Here is a 21,072-nt window from a genome sequence, read left to right on the forward strand (position 1 = left end):
GAGAACCAAAGCATCACATGAATATCTTAAAATAATCTTTTCATCTGCTCCACAACTGTCCAACGCTACATTCACTGCTTTCACAGTCTAAGTCTAATAAACTTGACACACATGCTGGAACCCACCTTCTATCACACCAAAGACAATAAAAGCCTCTTTACTTGCCTAGCTTCGGTTTAAGAATCTTCTCAAGCAGTCTAACACTGGCCTGACTGCTACACTACTCTCTAGGAAACTGGCCTACACTCTAGCAGCCCTAGCGCCCTATGTGGTGCGGCTAAGTAAATATACACTGGGTAGCAGTTTTGAGATGGCTAAAAAAAGTGGCAGAGCTATTAAATTCAGTGATCTGGTCAGTACGGAAATTCCTCAAAAATGTTCTGTGAGTCTGGATAATTTCAGTTGATCGCTATCCTTTGACCGTGGCTATATTAGAGACCATTTAAATAAATTCCCACCCTGAGAGTTGTGTCCCACAACCCTAGGCAATATAACAGAACATGCTGATAACACATGCAACCCCAGCACCTCGGACATTGTCAAGGGATTTGGAGAGTACCTCGCTCACATTACACATTGCTTCATTGATGCCCTTCATGGCTTGAGTTGGTTGTAATGTTGGGCTTTCCGCAGAGATGGGAAACAGATGCCTTTTGGACTCTTAGCTGGAAAATCCAGCCAGCATGACCCATGACTGGGTAAAAAAAAAAACCAAATGTTTGCCATTACTGGTCCTCTCTGCACATGAGAAGTCTCCCCATAAAACTAAACCTTGTAGGTGAAAAAGAAAAGAAACCATGAGTAATCAACAAGTAGGGTATATTTTGACCAATAATCTGAGTATGGTACATGTAAATTTACCCTTGTAGCCTGTTTCATGATCATTAAATAAAAGAAAAGGGGTGTGTGCCTTTTGGAAGGGGATTTTGTCTTACCTGTTTAAACCTACACATATATTGCCATTTATCAATTCAGAAAGCTTCACAAACATCACTTAAAAGTTGCAACAAATGGGCTAAAATCGAGTTTTCTTAAAAAACAAAAACAGAAGATTGAAATTTTGAAGCCTGCTTGTCAACTCTGTACTTGAACAGTGACAAGATTCAAAAATTGACTAGCGTGATGTGTGATCATGTCAGATGTTGATTAGAAAAGCAATTCTTTTTGAAGGCAGTAACTGTTTTAAGAATTCAAAAGTCGCTGGTGTTTTGCTTTAGAAAATGTACCACTCAGTGGTCATTTGGAAGGTGCTTCTGCTTTGTGTAACTTTTGTCTCATTTGGGCAGAAATATTCCTGGGAAGCTTTGACCAAAAAAAAGAAATGAAAATGTATTTCATTTCTGTATACGTAACTCTTAGGCACATGTTACAAAACGGCTGACTGTCATGAAAATAGATCAGCACTTTTTTTTTTGTAGAATCAATTCATATAAAAATGCAACTTAGAACAGATCCCGCTACATATCCAGAAGTGTGTATGTGTGTCTTTCATGTGCCCCACAATATGCGCATTGAAGCCAGCACTATTCATACCTAACACACACACACATAGGCACACACGCGCACACGCACACAGACAACACTATTCAAAATTTGAACCTGCAACTAACCTGAAAAACTGCAGCTAAAAAAAGTTCATTCAGAGAGAATGATAAGCAGTAGTAAGTCTTCCCTTGCTTTTGGTACTACCCAGAAAAGGGTTCTGTGCATCAGATCACACTGTATTATGCTACGTTCCGGCATCAGAGTGCCTCTCCTAAGAGCTTTTGGCACTGAACGTGCAGGGATAGACTGCCTATTCATATGCAGCTAGAGAACATGTTGATAATAGTAACGGATTTCTAGGAATCTACTCCTGTTGCAGATAATACTTTCTTAGGTGATAACATTCACTAGATTGGTATGTTGTCAGAAGAATGGAAGTCATCTTAAAGAGCTGCTCTGGCCGGTCATCTTGGCACCATGCTCACTTTTGCAGGGGTAGGAGGTCCGGATGAAGAGCGATAAATGTGAGTCGGAGATGTCGGAGACAATTTAACAGGACTTATGGGGTCTGCCGTCTGAAGTTTCCACAGCAGCTCTTCATTAGTCCTGCTGAGCCTTTTCTTTTCCTTAGTTTCTTTTTCAACATATTCTTGGAGGTTAGCATTCTCTTCAGATAACTGTCTGGAAGAGGAAACAAGACACCATCAGAACTAAACTTCAGACTGATGACTGAAAAACTTGAGCAAATTTACTTCTTTCAACTACAAGTCCCAGCATATCTGGGCTGTGGCACTCTGAGAATTATTCAGAGAAAAAAAAAACCAAAAACTTTTCCCATAATCTCCACTCCTTCTTTGGAGCACCATGGCATGGCATGGCACCTTTTTCATAAATAATTTTTAGGTTTTTCTGAAAATGGTTGACTTGCATGTTTTGCATTTCTGACCAGCTCATCCCCTGCCCATCCCCTGCCCATCCCCAGCTCATCCCCTGCCCATCTCAACCCTGAGTGCTCACTGGAAGGACAGATCCTGAAGCTGAGGCTCCAGTACTTTGGCCATCTAATGAGAAGAAAAGACTCCCTGGAAAAGACCCTGATGTTGGGAAAGTGTGATGGCAAGAGGAGAAGGGGACGACCGAGGATGAGATGGCTGGACAGTGTCTGCGAAGCAACCAACATGAACCTGACACAACTCCGGGAGGCAGTAGAAGACAGGAGGGCCTGGCGTGCTCTGGTCCATGGGGTCACGAAGAGTCGGACACGACTAAACGACTAAACACAACACATCCCCTGCCCAACCCACCTGTACTAGTTCCACTGAAAATAAGGTCAAAACAGCTTCTGTACAGTATATACAGTATATCACAGAAGTGAGTACACCCCCTCACATTTCATACATATTTTAGTGTATCTTTTCATGTGACAACATTGAAGAAATGACACGGCTACAATGTAAAGCACTGAGTATACAACTTGTATTACAGTGTAAATGTGCTATCCCCTCAAAATAACGCAACACACAGCCATTAATGTCTAAACCACTGGCAAAAAAGTGAGTACACCCCTAATTGATGATGTCCAAATTGGGTCCAAGTAGCCGTTTTCCCTCCCTGGTGTCATGACACCCATTAATGTCAGAAGTCTCAGGTGTGAAGGGGGAGCAGGTGTTATCTCTCTCACTCTCTCAGACTGGTCACTGGAAGTTCCACATGGCACCTCGTGGTAATGAACTATCTGAGGATCTGAAAAAAACAAATTGTTGCTCTACATAAAGATGGCCAAGGCTATAAGCAGACTGCCAAAACCCTGAAACTGAGCTGAAGCACGGTGGCAAAGACCATACAGCGATTCAACAGGACAGGTCCCACTCAGAACAGGCCTCGCCATGGTTGACCAAAGAAGCTGAGTGCCCGTGCTCAGCGTCATATCCAGAGGTTGGATTTGGGAAATAGACGTATGAGTGCTGCCAGCATTGCTGCAGAGGTTGAAGGGGTGGGGGGTCAGCCTGTCAGTCCTCAGACCATATGCTGCACAAACACTGCATCAAATTGGTCTCCCAGGCTGTCATCCCAGAAGGAAGGCTCTTCTAAAGATGATGCACAAGAAAGTCCACATATGGTTTGCTGCAGACTAAGGACATGGATTTCTGGAACCATGTCCGGTGGTTCAATGACACCAAGATAAACTTATTTGATTCAGATGGTGTCAAGCGTGTGTGGTGGCAACCGGGTGAGGAGTAGAAAGACTAGTGTGTCATGCCTACAGTCAAGCATGGTGGTGGGAGTGTCATGGTCTGTGGCTGCATGAGTGCTGCTGGAACTGGGGAGCTACAGTTCATTGAGGGAATCATGAATGCCAACATGTACTGTGACATACTGAAGCAGAGCATGATGCCCGCCCTTCAGAGACTGGGCCGCATGGCAGTATTCCAACGTGATAACAACCCCAAACACACCTCCAAAATGACCACCGCCTTGCTAAAGAAGCTGAGGGTAAAGGTGATGGACTGGCCAAGTCCTAAACCCTATTGAGCATCTGTGGGGCATCCTGAAATGGAAGGTGGAGGTGCGCAAGGTCTCTAACATCCACCAACTCTGTGATGTCATCATGGAGGAATGGAACAGGACTCCAGTGGCAACCTGTGAAGCTTTGGTGAACTCTATGCCTAAGAGGGTTGAGGCAGTGCTGGAAATTAATGCTGGCCACACAAAATATTGACACTTTGTGTCTAATTTGGACATCTGAGACTTGTGGCACTAATGGGTCTCATGACACCAGGGAGGGAAAACGGCTGTAGTGCATTTTTGTGCTCTGCTATAGTCATCAGGGGAGAAATTTTCTGCACACCACAAATAAGAATGCATGCTTGAGTACACTTTCCTGTGATCCCCCAGTTGCTCTTATTTCTGGAAAAAAATGTGGAGGATTATGCTATGAAGTCTTATATGTTATTATTAATCCTCTGCTTCACACATAGAGACTTCAATAAACAAAGCTTTCCTCCTTAGGAACTGCAAAGAGTGCTCTTTTTCTGTAAATCAGTAGCAACTTGAAGTTTATTTTGCAAGAAGTTGATCTATATCTGTGCTGAAAACTCCTGCATATTGAAGTACACACTATCAAAATCCTTATCTGTTTGTTTCAGATCATACCACTTTTCAGAAAGACAGATTTTGCTGCAAAATATAAGCACAGTACATCATTTATGAGCACAAAAGTGCCATATTTAAGATCACCATAGATGCTAGATCAGTACAGGGGCTGAGCTTGTCCTAAATTGATGTCCTTACTCGTCTTTAATCTGGTGGATTGATTTTAGAGGTGCTCATCCACTGTGTAAATCTACAGCATTCAGTGGTAGAATTATTGTTTTATTACAGCATATAGCATGTGAAGGCGCACCTCTGTGTGTAAAGTTGCAGAGACAGTAATAAATAATCCAAATAAGAAAGACACGGATATACAGAATGGTTATCTGGTATAGTAAAAATAACAGTGTGGGATCTTAGAGAGAAAAAAATTATTGTGAATTGTATTCTCGAAGGCTTTCACAGCCAGGATCTAATGGTGGTTGTGGTTTTTTTGGGCTCTTTGGCCATGTTCTGAAGGTTGTTCTTCCTAATGTTTCACCAGTCTCTGTGGCCGGTATCTTCAGAGGACAGCACCCTGTACTCTGGTGTGTCCTCTGAAGATGCCGGCCACAGAGACTGGTGAAACGTCAGGAAGAACAACCTTCAGAACACGGCCAAAGAGCTCGAAAAACCTACAACCATTATTGTGAATTGTAATAATGCTACATTTGTTGGGTACTCCGATTTGAAAATGTGAAAAGAAAACAAACAAAGTGTCTGTCCATGTATTTGCCATAAACAGCAGGTAATCTAACCTTGCAATTCTACAAATATTACATACACAGGGAGGGTGGGCATAGTAGAATGCTCCAGTGATGCAGCCTCTGCCCCTACCCTAAAACAATTTTAAAGTTAGTATGTTAAATGTAATGACCTAAATCCTCTTCTGTAGCTATGCAAAATAGTATAACTTGAAGGTGAACTGCCCCGAGTTCAGCAATCATTGTAGACATCATTTGTTATACACTGAGTCATACAAGTCAATATGCAACAGATCATATCTACAGTGATTTTTTAACTTGGGACAATTTGCCTCCAAAAGTTACACTGTTTGTGCTACACCAATTTAACTAGATAACAGGATATGGGCCAGTGTGTTCCTTTACGTGTTCTGATTCTATAAAAAAAGACCAGTTTCATGATCATGAAAAAAATAGTACATGATTTAAAACCTAGTGGGAGCTGGTTTCTAAACTGAGGCACAAATATTTAGACAGACCTTGTCACCACAGTGTTTTGATCAATTCTGACTTTGAGGTCTTCGTTTTGCTGTTGGAGCACCTGGATTTTTTCTTCCAATATTAAGTTCTTTTCAGCCTGTAGTCACAGAAGAGAGAGTTACATACTTACAGCAGTTGTGGTGTTCACATACAACCTAGTTCACATACAAATTAATTTTTTAAAAAGGCACACCACTGATTCATTCTAATAGAAGATATTGCACCAGGACTAGAGCTCTAACATTAGGCAGTGTAAGGCAGCTGCCTCCGATAGCATAATTTGGGAATCAGGAGAGGACAGAAAGTTGATAGTTCTTCTCTTCAAAGAGACCTAGAACAATGCACCACACAATAACAATACAATACTCCATATAAATGACAAAATACAGTAAAGATGAGCAGCAACACAAAATGTACTCTCGAAGGCTTTCATGGCCAGGATCTGATGGTTGTTGTGGGTTTTCTGGGCTGTTTGCAGTTGTGGCCAGGTATACATTGGAACCACAAAACGAAGGATCCACACCAGAATCAAAGAACATGAGAGACACTGCAGACTAAAACAACCAGAAAAATCTGCAGTAGCTGAACATGCCCTAAAACAAGCTGGACATGATATTCTATTTCAAAACACTGAAATACTGGACAATACCAGCAATCATTACGTCAGACTGCATAGGGAACCTATTGAAATCCACAAGTACCAGCAGAACTTCAACAAAAAAGAGGAAAGTTTGAAACTCAACAAAACTTGGCGCCCAGCTCTGAAAAATACAGCATGCAAAAGGTCAATGACCTCTACCCCAGCCACAAGGACCGGGGATCACTACACAAAAAAGACCAGCTAATGACACCCAACAATCACAGTGACAGATAATCTCTTCTCCTTATCACAACAATACACCCACAACAAGACACACTAATAACCCATCTCCTGAAAAGGACAAAAGCCTATCTCACAACCATAAATACTCCACTTCCAAGCAAAATACACCAGAGCACAGAGTACTGTCCTCTGGCGAAACGTTAGGAAGAACAACCTTCAGAACACGGCCAAAGAGCCTGAAAAACCCACAACAACCAGTCAAAACTCTGTCTGTGCCCTGGTGCACTTTGTTGAATAGTTGAGTATTTATAACTGTGGGATCAGCTTTTGTCCCTTTCAGGAGATTGGGTGATTATGGTGATCAGTGTGTTTCTTGATGGCTCTTGTGATTTCATTCTTGGTTTGATGGCTACTCCAAGAATAAAATCACAAGAGCCATCAAACCAAGAAAACAAGACCAAACTGAAGAGGAAAAACAGCCACCCACAAATAAAGTACAGTATATCTGCCATACATCTGCACACAAAAGACCAGTTAATGACACCCATCAATCACAGTGACAGATAATCTCTCCCCCTTATCACAACAATACACCCACAACACAAAACATGCGTATCACCATAATCATCCAATCTCCTGAAAGGGACAAAAAGTGATCTCACAGTTATAAATACTGAACTATCCAACAAACTGCACCAGAGCACAGACAGAGTTCTGACTCCTTTCCTCTGAAGATGCCGGCCACAGAGACTGGCGAAACGTTAGGAAGAAAAACCTTAAGAACACGGCCAAACAGCCTGGAAAACCCACAAGAACCAGCAACACAAAAATTAACACATAAAATGCATCTAAGTGGGAACAGTAATTTCTAGTCTCTGTAGACTGCCAAAATAACCCCTCTTTACATCTCCTCATGAATTCCTGTAGGGATATCATATTTTACAGGGACACTGGAAGAGCGTGGGGGCAATAACAGAGAAGGATTTTTAAAATATATACTCAGGTTGGACTGCTTTGGTTGTTGGTACCTTTAGAAGGGCAGTTCAAGATGATCTTTGTTGGGGAGGGGACTCGTAGAGGCAGTCCAAGAACTATAAATTGAACCCAGAAAACCACTGGCAACCAACACAGCTGGCACAAAGTAGATGTTATATGATCATAAAAGGAAGCTCCCTTTAATAACCTGGCTGCCATGTGTTATACCAGTTGTTGCTTCTGAGTTATCTTCAAAGGTAGACCCACACAACAAATTTTAGTAGTCTAATCTTGAGTGGCATTCTATTTTATTTATATGTTTAAGATATTTATATAGCACCTTTCTACTGAAGGATTCAAGGCAGCTTCCAGTATTTAAAACAAACAACCAAATAATAAATTATTACAATATGAAAAAGCATTAAACCAATATCATAAACACAAGTAAAACACAGAATAAAACGCTCCCTTAAAAAAGAGAGACCAGCATGGCCACATCAGCCATGCCTAAGGAGAGAGTTTCCACAACAGGGACAGATGACAGGATTCTGACCTGGCCATGGTTTCCTGCTGGTCTCCATCCAGGAAGAACGCTGGGTCCAAGAAGTCACCAAAACTCCTTTCTTGATTCACAAGGGAAATTTTTTCCCTCTATCAATCATTAGGGAAATGACAGCTGGATTTTTCAGTTGCTGAGTGCCAACGTCGTTCCTGTTTTGTCTGGATTCTGCTTCAGTTTGTTGACCTTCAGCTAGTGGACCACAGCCTCCAGACCATGACTAAGCACTGTCGCAACGGCCTCTGCTTGCTCAGTTAATGTAAGATGTAGCTGGGTGTCATCAGCATATTGATGGCATATTTATGTGCTTTTTAACATGCTTTCTAAATACCCACAAAAGAGCCACGTCACAAACTAGGGTTGCAGGATTAAATCCATTGATTTCAAGAGCTGAGCTTGGAAAACGAAAAGAACCGGAGAAACCCAACTCATACAGGGGTACAAAAGCTCGTGTTGGGTTACTAAAGGGACTCTCTGTATCATTTTCCTCCAACCTAATGGACTCCAAATGTATTGGACTATGATGATCTATTATATCCCACGCCACATAGCCAAAATGGGAGTTGTAGTCTATTATATCTAGAAGGATCTCAGTTCTGGCTTGAGCTTCTAATATAGACACAAGCCCTTGTGTCCTATTTGCCTTCCAGGTTGTTTCCAAAAACAACCATAAATAAAACAAAACAAAAAATAAACATGAGAACTCACCAGCTTTTCCAGTTCCATGATCCTCTTTTCTTGCTGATGAATAAGGTGATTTTTCATCTCTAAAACTTGTTTAAGGCTAGCCATGTCTTCCTCTAAATGCTGGTATGGAGCCAGTGCAACCTAAGCGAGAACAGCCGTGAGATACAGGAATTCTGGAACTCCCCAAGAAGGTTATTCCTGCTCATGAAGAGGAAGCTTTTCCCCACCCAACTGAGGAAGCCTTTTCTTCCAGTCTCCAGGTAGTTCTTTGTGGGCCATACTGGATGGTTCAGTGGGCTGGGTTAGGTCCATGGGCCAGGGGCTCTCCTCCCATTAGGGAGACCAGATGAAAAAGAGGACAGGGTTCCTGTATTTGTAATCTTTCTGCAGATAAGGAACTTTTAGCTGGTGTACCTTACACTGGCATTTCTGCTTCTAAGCAACTGTTAAACATACAGGAACCCTGTCCTCATTCTCATCTGGCCACCCACCTCTCATGCTCTCGATGGAATTCTGCAATTCAATAAAGTGGGTAATTGTTCTCACAGTAGGAGAGATGTCTGGTGACAAAGAAAAAGGTAAATACAAGGTACAAATGAAGAGTTGATAATTCCACATCTACAGAAAACTCGCTTCCTGTGGGTCTCATTTGGAAAAAGGATCTGCTTTTATCCTACTTTCAAATATTCAAGCAATTACAAAGACCTGTTCCCACTCATGCACTTTTCTGATCTTGCTTATCAACTGGAAGATCAGTCAGAGACAAGAAGGAAGACAGGAAGGAAGACATTTGTGGTGTTATTAATCTTTCTGTGGATATCTCACTTGCTTACAACTAACACCAGTGGTGCTACACGCTTCTATGGCATCTTTTCTGGTGATTACTACCATGTATGGCATTCCTTTATGTCACACAGAGGGAAACTTGCTCTCACTCCCTCATGGCAACTGCTGTGTCTTCATTATTATCACACTTCTAAAAGGTTTTTACTTTGGCCTTTTGGGCTTTCACTCTATTATAGATTTATGGCATTAATAATAAGAACAGAGGTGTGATTGCAATAGAAATGAAATATTCTTATGTACTGACAAGTTGCTTCCGACCTATGAATGAGTGACCTCCAGAAGGATATAGAAACAAAATATAATATACCATTAACACATTAGATGTACTCCCCCCTCACACCAGCAATTTAACTCTTAGAGTGCCAGTTACCCTATTCTTAGTTTAACCTTGGGTCCCTAATGGGGAAAAGGGTGGCATATCAAGCAAGCCACCTTTTTCCCCATTGCAAGCAAGCAATATTCTACATTTCAAGCAAGCAAGCAAGCAAGCAAGCAAGCAAGCAAGCAAGCAAGCAAGCAAGCAAGCAAGCAAGCAAGCAAGCAAGCAAGCAAGCAAGCAAGCAAGCAAGCAAACAAAAAACAGACAGACCAACAGACATGATCCCCCACAGTCTCTCTTCATAAATCCCATCCATTCTTACACTCCCTGTTCTCCCAAATTTAAGCACCTACTGCTCTTCATTACATTATTCCTAACTGTTTCAACAATTGCTGAGTTCCTATCATTCTACTTTCAAACATTCTACCCAGCTCACCCTCACCCCTTGATTCTACCTGCCTTTAATACATTCCTCTTTTCCAAACTAATTCACTTCTGCTTGCTCACATCACTTCATATTTACACCCTCTCTGATTCTCTCTCTTCACCAATCATGGTCAATTTGCAAATTTCCTCTCCACTATACTTTCTGTGACATACCACAATACATTGAACAAAGTATATATAATCACAGCATCCCCCCTTTTTTCCTATGCTGTTGTTTGTATGTGCTGTCAATCTCCTTCCTACTTACAGCAAATCTATCAATAGGTAACCTCCAAAAAGCTCAATCTGTTGTCACCTCTGCTTGGCCTTGCAAGGTAAACACTGTGGTTCTTTTCATCATTTATTGTTTTCTTTATTGTTTTTGTGAGTGGTATTAAATTATTTGACAGCCAGTGGCTGAAATCTTGTTGTGCAATTATACCAAAAGCATAACTTTTAGTAGCAAATTGCTGCAAGTTAAGAAATCCTCATAGCTGTTATTTGTTGTACACCAAGTCATGTGACTTGGCATGCGACACAGAGAGCCTACAGAGAGTTCTTAACTCATGGCGATTCACTACTAAAAGTTACACATTTTGCATAACTGTGCAACAGGATTTCAGATAGTATGTTATGATGGATAGAGTGTTAGACCAGAGTTCAAATTCCTACTCAGTCACAGAAACTCAGGATGGGGGTGGCAATGGTGAACCACTTCTTAAACATTTCACATACCTTGAAAGCTTTCTTAGGATTGCCATAAGGCAGAAGCAACTTGATGGTGCATAACAGTAACATTAAAAGATAAATATATACTTCTCAGTTACCTCTAATTGTTCTTCAGTGTTTTTCTTCAATGCCTCTTCAAACCGTTTTGCCTTGTCCTTTAGAGACTGACTCTGGAAAGTGAGAGTGTCTACCTGATCCTGTAATTAACGTCAAGCACAAATATATTTTGTCTGAAATACGTCCGCTAGACTTAAGAGAAATACTTTTAGGCATTGGTGCTGATAGAAATAAACTCCATAGCCCTGTTCACAGACATTAAAGCCTCAATCCAATTATTATTTTTTCAATAATTTAAATAGGCTCACAGAATCGATGAAATATATGTAATAGCTTAGATACAGGTTCCTGCTGATTCAGCAGGTCTACTCTGGCAGGGACTAACCACTAATTTCAGGCCAATGTGAAACAAACACAACAGTAGGAAATGGGGCTGGGTTGTGTTGCTCCACTGCTGACATCTTAGGCATTATCCAAGGCTCTTATGGAGTTCATGCACACGACACAGATCTGTTTAGAAGATATGCCTACATGTATATGGATGTGTGCAAGCAGGTGTCAGTGCAACTCTGGACCACTGCATAATCAAGGTTCTGAGTATTGTGAAAGTCCCCTTCTGCACATGTTGGTGCTATATATGCAAATACTACAGGGAGACCTAAAGAACAAGCCCAATGCTTGAACAGGGCTAACTGGGGCTGTTCACACTGTCTGATTTCTTCAACCCTCAACTGAAGCCAATGTGAGCTTTAAATCCGACTGATTTCAGAGAAGGGGGCAATGTTTTGGGTGGTGGGGTAACATCTGACCCAGCTTGTTCTTCCAGTTTGATTCCAGAGGGCAACATGGCTCCTCGGACTGTTGTAGCTCCCCATTCTGACCTAGCTTAAGGAGCACCAGTTAAGTCAGGAGGCGCATACAATGATCTCCATCTGAGTCTGTCCCAGATCTGCCAGTCTGAGATGGTTGCTCCATTTTGCCAAATCATAGGCCTTGGCCTGCTAGAAGGCACATCACTACAAGAGAAGATTTCTAGAAAGTTATACAATTTGCATCTCATGTAAGCACTGACCTGGAGTGACAGACGCAACTTCTCAAAATTTTCCTCAAGTTCTTTCTTTTCCAGCTCATGGGCAGACTTCAGTTCTACAGGAAATTAAAAAATAAAAAATAACAATTATCAGTGGCTTGAAAGCCCTTATTTGCTTCATCCATTGTCCACAAATCCTAGGATGGAAGTGGAGAAGTGTGAAATATTGCTTTGCACAGAAGAAACAAAAGCAAAGCAAAAACAATGTGTGCTGCCCATGTACCTCCCCATAGCACTTAAAGCACTCTTTGGGTGCTTACAGTTTTAATTATACAGGCTACACATTGCCTCCCCCCCCCAGCAAGCTGGGTACTCAATTTACCAACCTCAGAAAGATGGAAGACTGAGTCAGCCTTGAGCCTGCTATCTGAGACCATCACGATCAAACTCAAACCATGAGCAGAGTCTTGACTGCAGTACTGCAGTTTAACCACTGCACCACAAGACGTTCTCAAGAAAGTGTAATTCCTCACATTCCATAGTCAGTAGGGCCTCTGTAGCATTCCAAGCTTTACTGTCGAGCCAAGGTGCAACAAAGGTTTGTTTAAGCTGTCCTAAATAGTTCAATGAGCTGGATGCCTAATTGTGGAGCTGAAGGTCAGGAGTTTGATTCCCAATTGTACCTCCCTGGAGAAGAACCAGTCTGTATAGCTTTGGATGAGCTGCCTAGTCTAAGGGTGCCCTCTTCAGAATGGAATGGTAAAACCACTTCTGTGTACTCTATACTTAGAAAACCCTAGAAAGGACAGAATCAACATGTCAGCAAAAAAAGTTGGAAAGCTCCAGACAAAGGTGTGGTCACTGAAATGGACATCCTAGGCATTACACAGGCCCACTGGTGTCATAATCATAGTAAGCCGGATAGCAGCACATTTCCATGTTGAATAACAACTGGAAAAAAATCAGTAATAATTATTTTACCTACAGCTATGAATGGAGTAACTGCTAATACAAACTATGTGGGTTGTATCCAGTGCAAGACTATTCTTCTTTTTGATACAAAGCATTAGATGACACTAAAATAAGCTGTGGTATAATAACCACATAATTTTTAAAGAGTGTGCTTAAAAAAATTAAAATGTTCCCATGGAGTTTAACCTTGCAGCTGACATGTTAACCTCTGGAAGATATCAGAATAAACTTAAGGCCACTAAAAGAAGTGATTGTTCCCAACTAGCAGAATCCACTTCTAACCTTCCTGTGTTGTCCTTGACCTTATTTCTTTCTAACAAAAACCATCTTTACATCTGGGACAGGAAGCAACAGTTAGAACTGGATAGAACAACTAATTGGTTCAAAACTGGGAAAGGAGTACGACAAGGCTGTATATTGTCTCCTTGTTTATTTAACTTATATGCAGAATGCATTATGCGAAAGGCAGGAATTAAGATTGCCAGAAAAAATATCAATTAAGATTGCCAGAAAAAATATCAACAACCTCAGATATGCAGATGATACCACTCTGATGGCAGAAAATGAGGAGGAATTAAAGAACCTCTTAATGGGGGTGAAAGAGGAGAGCCCCAAAAATGGTCTGAAGCTCAATATCAAAAACACTAAGTTCATGGCCACTGGTCCCATCACCTCTTGGCAAGTAGAGGGGGAAGATATGGAAGCAGTGACAGATTTTACTTTCTTGGGCTCCATGATCACTGGAGATGGTGACAGCAGCCACGAAATTAAAAGATGCTTGCTTCTTGGGAGGAAATGATAAACCTAGACAGCTTCTTAAAAAGCAGAGACATCACCTTGCTGACAAAAGTCCACATAGCCAAAGGAATAGTTTTTCCACTAGTGATGTATGGAAGTGCGAGCTGGACCATAAAGAAGGCTGACCGCCGAAGAATTGATGCTTTTGAATTGTGGTGCTGTGGAGATTCTTGAAAGTCCCTTGGATTGCAAGGAGAACAAAACTATCAATTCTGAAATACATCAATCTTGAGTGCTCACTGGAAGGACAGATCCTGAAGCTGAGGCTCCAATACTTTGGCCATCTGATGAGAAGAGAAGACTCCCTGGAAAAGACCCTGATGTTGGGAAAATGTGAAGGTAAGAGGAGAAGGGGACAACAGAGGACGAGATGGTTGGACAGTGTCATCAAAGCTACCAACATGAATTTGACCAAACTCCGGGAGGCAGTGGAAGACAGGAGGGCCTGGCATGTTCTGGTCCATGGGGTCACAAAGAGTGGGACACGACTTAATGACTAAACAACAACAACAATGGAACTGAAATAGCATTGGTCACTCTGTAATATGATCTTCTGAGGGAGGCAGACAGGGGGAGTACAACCTTGCTGGTCCTCTTAAATCTTTCTGCTGCCTTTGATATAATCAACCATGCTATCCTTCTGAGGCAGCTATCAAACTTGAGACTTGAGGGGGTTCTGTTCTTCAATGGTTCCAGTTCTTCCATGAGGGCCACTCAGATGGTACAACTTGGAGAGGCAATATTCATCCCTTGGGACCTCTGCTATGAGATCCCCCAGGGATTGGCCATTTCTCCAATGCTTTTCAATATCTACATGAAGCTGCCGGAAGAAGTCATATGGAGCGCTAGAGTTTGTTGTCATCAATATGCAGATGGCACACAACTCTATCTTTCCTCTTCCTCATCTGCAAGTGATGCAGTGCAGGTCCTTGAAAGCTGCCTGGTGTTGATAATGCCTGGATGAAGGCCAATAAACTGAAACTGAATCCAGCCAAGATGGAGATCCTACTGTTGGGAGCATTGCTAGATGGTTAGAGGAACATCTACATGACCTCAATGGGATCACACTCCCCCTGACGTATCAGGTTCATAGCTTGTGTGTGCTCTTGGAACCAGCTCTCTCTATGGAGGCACAAATACCTACTGTAGCCAAGCCTGCCTTTCATGAATTTTGGTTGACTGCACACCTGCAACTCTACCTGGAGAAAGAATAAAGGTTCCCCTTGACAAGTTTTGTCCAGTCGTGTCCGACTCTAGGGGGCGGCGCTCATCCCGCTCTTCAAGCCATAGAGCCAGCGTTTGTCTGAAGACAATCTTTCCGTGGTCACATGGCCAGTGTGATTTAGACACGGAACGCTGTTTACCTTCCCACCGAGATGGTACCTATTTATCTACTCGCATTTGCATGCTTTCGAACCGCTAGGTTGGCGGGAGCTGGGACAGGCGACGGGAGCTCACTCCGTCGCGTGGATTCGATCTTACGACTGCTTGGTCTTCTGACCCTGCAGCACAGGCTTCTGCGGTTTAGCCCACAGCGCCACCACGTTCCATGGAGAAAGAATACCTAACAATATTGATTCAGGCATTGGTGATCTCTAAAACAGACTGCTGCAATGCTGTCTATGTTGGGCTCCCCTTGAACTTTGCATGGAAACCACATGAAGGCCAAAATGCAGTGGCAAGATTGATCAAAGGTACCAGCAGATATAAACATGTATCTCCTGTCTTGGCACATCTTCATTGGCTCCCATTAGTTTCCATGCCAGACTGAAGGTGTTGGACATGACCTATAAAGCCCTTAATGGTTTAGGATCTTGGTATTTGTCAAAATGTCTCTCCCACACACAAAAATACAACAACTCCCCGACCCATCTGCTCCTTTCAGTCCATGATGCTAAAAATGCTGACACCCAAGGAGGCCAAAAGAGTCAATACTAGAAAATGTTATTTTTCAGTTGTAGCCCCTTTCCTTTGGATCAGGCTTCCAACAGAAGTTTTTCAGGTGCCTTCCCTCTTAGTTTGGAAGAAATAATAAAAAACAGTATTACTTTTAAATAAATAAATAAATAAATAAATAAATGCTTAAAGTGGCGTTTTAATAGTGCTTTATCACCTGATATGCTCTACTCTGTTTAATTTGTTTAATTCATCTAAGATAGGCTAGAGACCAATGTTATCCTATTTTATGGTATTTACTGCAAGGTACTTTGTTTCATTTATTATCATGTGATTTTAATGTGTTTGATAGATAGATAAATAACTCACTCACTCACTCACTCACTCAACTAATTGCTAATACAAACAGTAAATCCTAAAATAAAAACTATTCTCTGACCACCTCTTCCAACATCAATTTCACCCACAAGAGGGAGCTCAAGACTTGCCCAGCATTCTCAATTGAACGGAAGTTGAGAATCATTGTGGAGGCTTAACCAAAGTCCTGCTGGCTGGGGGAGTCTGAGATTTATAGCCCAAAACAGTAACATTTCCAAGCTTAGCAATTAACCTTTGCAAACACATTTCAACTCTCAAAGCATTCTAAAACAGAAGAAGATTGGGTCATGAATTTGGCTCATCGCCTATTCTTCTCATACTCAGATACTAGCTGCAAAAAGTATATAATACAAAGTAGACAACTTAGGAATGCCTTAACACTGAAAAGATTAACAAATACTTAACAAGCAGGAATCCATTCTTTTTACATAGATCTGCACATTGCATATAAATGGCCAGAAATGGCTCTACTGTCCAACATTAATAATTCCAACCTCAAAACTATAGCAGTAGAGCCATTTTTGCTTCAGTGATAAATTTCCCCATAACTGTTCCTGTCTTCTCCTTTAAAGCATTATCTTTATGACTTTAATTCAGGTAGATGAATTAGGTAGGGAGGTAGTCATTCCCTCTGGCAGTCAGGTAATGCCACTAGCTCGTCAGAAAGATGCCATAGCAACATTTATGCCTTCTTAGCCTGCTAGGGGAGGCTCAGTGGTAGAGGACAAATGATGCATGCAAAAGGCCAATCTGTGCCATCACCCTTTAAGAAGGACCTCAAGGAACAAGGCTGGAAAAGAATCCTGTTTGAGATGTGCAGAACCTCAGGCCTTGGGGTAGAATCTGGCCCTCCTGGGCTTCCTTGGATGACTGTGTCCCCTTTACCATGAGACTATAATTTGGCACTTTTTCAGCTTTTTCTGGCATTTTAAATCATACCCTTTCACCTCCATTGCCATTGGAATGCTACTGGACTATGGCTTTTGTTTAGAACGTCTCTAAAACTGACACTGCTATAGTTTTGAGGTTGGAATTATTAATGTTGGACAGTAGAGCCATTTCTGGCCATTTATATGCAATGGGTGAGGTAGCTCATTCTTGCTGGAAGAGCATGGCCAGTTATCGGGGCTTGCCATAACCTTATACATACTGAGGCAGCCGACCCAGCTGGCAGATGCTGTTCCAGCATTTGGCTCACAGCTATTTCCTTTGAACTCTCCAGCTGTTCTCTTTGGTTGTTAAGTCTGTGCAGAACATACAGCATCAGTGGCCCATGGAACAAGCACAGGGTGTGGGGAGGCAAACCTCATCCTTTCTGCCTAGTCCAACCACTCGTGCAAAAACTCTCATGAGTTACTATCTCCAAATCCAGGAGGAATCCACCTTTGTCAGTATTACCTTGGACTTTGAGCTCATATTCCTCCTGAAGTTCGACAAGGGCAACTGTGTGGCTGTTTTCCATTGCAGACACGGTTGCTTCCTGAGCTGTTGTCATGTCTTCCACCTGATCAAAGAAACACAGCAATGCAATGAGATAAGATCAAGATAGCTTCCAAGGGAGACATCTCAAAATCAATTGCAGAGATGTTATCTATTGCAGTGGTTCTCAACCTTGGGTCCCCAGGTGTTCTTTGACTAAAACTCCCAGAAGCCATCACCACTAGCCGTGCTGGCCAGGATTTCTGGGAGCTGTAGTCCAAGAACATCCGGTGACCCAAGGTTGAGAACACTGATCTATTGGATACAGTTCATGGCACCTATAAGCTGTCAATAGTTTCAGAGATCCCATGCCAGTAAAATATCAGTTGTTTGGAAGCAAAGAAAAGAGAGAGTGATTGTCCTTGTGCCAGGTTTGTTGGATTCCCACTGCTGACTGGTTGGGCACTGGGGAAAAGAATGCTGGACTAGAGAGGCTACAGTGAAAAAAATGTGGGAAATGCTCTGCATTTGGGGTGGCTGATTCACATTTTTCCCATAGACCACATGACTTAAAGGGAAATGTGCATCAGCCTGGAGTTTTGTTCCTCAAATCTATAGTTTCCCTCTGCCAAAGCCTCCCATGACAAGCCTTCTTTTTTTAACAACTTAAAAGCAAAGCCAGCAAGTCCTTTCTTTTCTTTTTAAAAAAACAGCTGGGCATCACTGCTGGTGTGAGAGGGAGAACAAGAAATGAAGAGGAAATTGGCACTCCCTCCTTGTTTGCAGCTTATCACAGCTTATTATGCAGTTTTTCTTCTGTGCCACCTGCTGGGTTACAAGAGAGCTGTATCAACAAGCTGCAAACAAGGCTTTCCTTCACAGCAATTGAATGTGAGTAAATTGGCATTTCCCTTGCTGGATATACTCACACCCTAAGTAACACTCTTCTTTTACTCTTGGATTCCATTACTCCCTAAGATTACCTTGCTGATCCAGTTTGTTCTAACTCAGTTTTGGGTACAAATATCCAGCTTGTACAAGAAAGGTGTCTTCACCTTCACTTGGTGAAGGACATCTTGAATCTCCATGTTGCTTGTGTTTATGAATACATATATATGATTAGAAACATAGAAGGTTGTCTTCTGTTGAGTCATACCACTGGACCATTGAGCTCAATACTGCCAATGCATCAACCTCTTGTAGCAACTGTATTTTCTGGCATCAGATGAGAACCCTTATTGGAGATGTCAGGAGATGAACCTGAGACCTCTTGCATGCAAAGTTAGGTTCTCTACCAAACTGAGATATTCTGTTCTTCATGATCAAAGGCTAACTTGTTTCCATGTCACTTCCCCACAATTTAAAGTGGATGACAATAAACCCCACAGACTGAAACACAGGTTGCTTCATGCTGGTTCATATTCTCTTTTCCTTAAATGTGTCAACCTATTACTGCTCTATGTGCTCTTCATTCCTTTGTTTCCCTTTAGATAATGCTGGGGAAGTTACTTAAAACAATCTCTCGCTTGATGTAGGATTGACATGTGCACAGCCGCTGGTCTGAAAATATTGAATGCACAGTAAGAAAGCACAGCCCAGAACACAATATGATTGTTGTTGTATTGCATTTAAAACATTTTTCTGTGGCTCTTCAGTAAAGTGTCCAGGGTGGTTCAGAGCAGAAATAACGTATCAGGCGAAAACAAAGGAAAAACAAAAAATAAAGAAGACTAAAACGTTGTGGCACCTTAAAGACTAACTGCTATATTTTAATGTGAGCTTTCATGGACAAGTTGACTTCCTTAGACAGAATTAACAGCATTCAGAGCAGAAAGCAACAGTTAAAAATGAACCATAAACGTCAACATGATTGTTTTAAAACTCTGTAGTCACCTTAAATTTAAAAAATGCCTTAAAAACAAAAAGTTATCAGCCTGGCATTGGAATGATATGGAAAGACTGGAGGTGGGCTTTCACCATCATGGATCACTGTCCAGTCACCACCTGCCTAACATGAAATGGCTAGGAGAAGTAGACAAGGGCCTTGGTTTGACCCACTTGTGTTTCAATGTTTAGGCTCATTTGTTGTTTCAGCATTTTGGAAGTGGGTGATGAGGTGCCTTTCTGACACTGTCTGCTAATTTCACATCCAGCAGTCATGAGTGAAATCCTATCTGACTAATTTTTAAAAGAAAGGAATTTTGGGGCGTTCAGGCCTACTATGAATGATCTGTGGAATGGTGATGTGAGGAAAACCACTCAAAAGGACATGAGTAAATAAGCCAGGCGTGGGCACGGGTTTGATGTGGTCATGGTCCTAAACTGCAGTCACTAGCCTTACTCAGGGGACTTACCATTAACCAGAGCTTGGAAACATGATCTTTTGGGGCCACATGTCTCAGAAAGCCCTAGCCAGCGTAGCTATGCTGGGTGGAGGATTCTGAGAGTTGAGGTTTCAAAAAAAGAGAGAACTTTCCTGTGCTCTGTGATCAGTGTAACAAAGCTGACCTTTTCTTGATGCCGAGTCTTGATCCTGGCAAGCTCTGTCTGGTGATCTTCTTGCAGCCGCTCTATCTCTGCATTGCACTGTGACTGCAGCCGCTCTTCAAGCTCCTGAAGCTCTTCCTGTTGCTCCCAACCAAGCTTCTTCAGCTTACTCTCAAACCTCTTTTCCAGCTCTTCCTTCTCTTTTTGTAATTTCTCATACCTCGAGGCATGGAGGGCTGCGGAGAGAACGGCCATGCATTAAGGCTCTGAAGAGAATCTAGAAACTGACCAATTTCCTTTGCCTCACATCCTGTACCTCCGTTAGGGGCAAGCTAAATCTGCTAGGTGGGACGTGGTGGTGCTGCGGGTTAAACCACAGAAGCCTCTGTGCTGTAAGGTATGTAGATCTTCAGTTGTAAGATCGAATCCATGTGACAGAGTGAGCACCCGTCGCTTGTCCCAGCTCCCGCCAACCTAGCGGTTCGAAAGCATGTAAAAATGTAAGTAGATAAATAGGGACCACTTCAGTGGGAAGGTAACAGCATTCTGTGTCTAAGTCGCACTGGTCATGTGACCACGGAAAGATTACCTTCAGACAAACACTGGCTCTATGGGTTGGAAACGGGGATGAGCACAGCCCCCTAGAGCTGAACATGACTGGACAAAAAAATTATCAAGGGGAACCTTTACCTTTACCTAAATCTGCTAGGCCAGCAGAACATCTGACCCACCAAGCTGGTGAGGTCCTGAAACAAAAGCATGGCCACCGCGCTGGCTGGAAGATTTCAGAGACCAGAAGCATATCTTTCCTAAGCTCTAGATACAGTACTGCAG

General features: G+C 42.2%; 1 protein-coding gene across 4 annotated transcripts in view; it reads right to left on the reverse strand.

Annotated features, from left to right (window-relative positions):
- Positions 1-802: 802 nt before the first annotated feature.
- The window catches only part of MTUS2 (microtubule associated scaffold protein 2), a 352,715-nt gene continuing 332,445 nt past the window's right edge, over positions 803-21,072 (reverse strand). For 3 of the 4 annotated variants that reach the window (XM_020788605.3, XM_072993759.2, XM_020788606.3), the window contains 7 exons: positions 20,260-20,474; positions 17,731-17,836; positions 12,331-12,404; positions 11,300-11,398; positions 8,903-9,022; positions 5,837-5,934; positions 803-2,166 (listed from right to left, as the gene is read on the reverse strand). In XM_020788605.3, the coding sequence (XP_020644264.3) occupies positions 1,950-2,166; positions 5,837-5,934; positions 8,903-9,022; positions 11,300-11,398; positions 12,331-12,404; positions 17,731-17,836; positions 20,260-20,474 (929 nt within the window). In that variant the 3' untranslated portion in view covers positions 803-1,949. The remainder of the gene's footprint in view (positions 2,167-5,836; positions 5,935-8,902; positions 9,023-11,299; positions 11,399-12,330; positions 12,405-17,730; positions 17,837-20,259; positions 20,475-21,072) is intronic. The other variant, XM_072993758.2, reaches the window with a different exon arrangement.

The sequence above is a fragment of the Pogona vitticeps genome, chromosome 3 (assembly GCF_051106095.1).
Source record: "Pogona vitticeps strain Pit_001003342236 chromosome 3, PviZW2.1, whole genome shotgun sequence".
Taxonomy (NCBI): domain Eukaryota; kingdom Metazoa; phylum Chordata; class Lepidosauria; order Squamata; family Agamidae; genus Pogona; species Pogona vitticeps.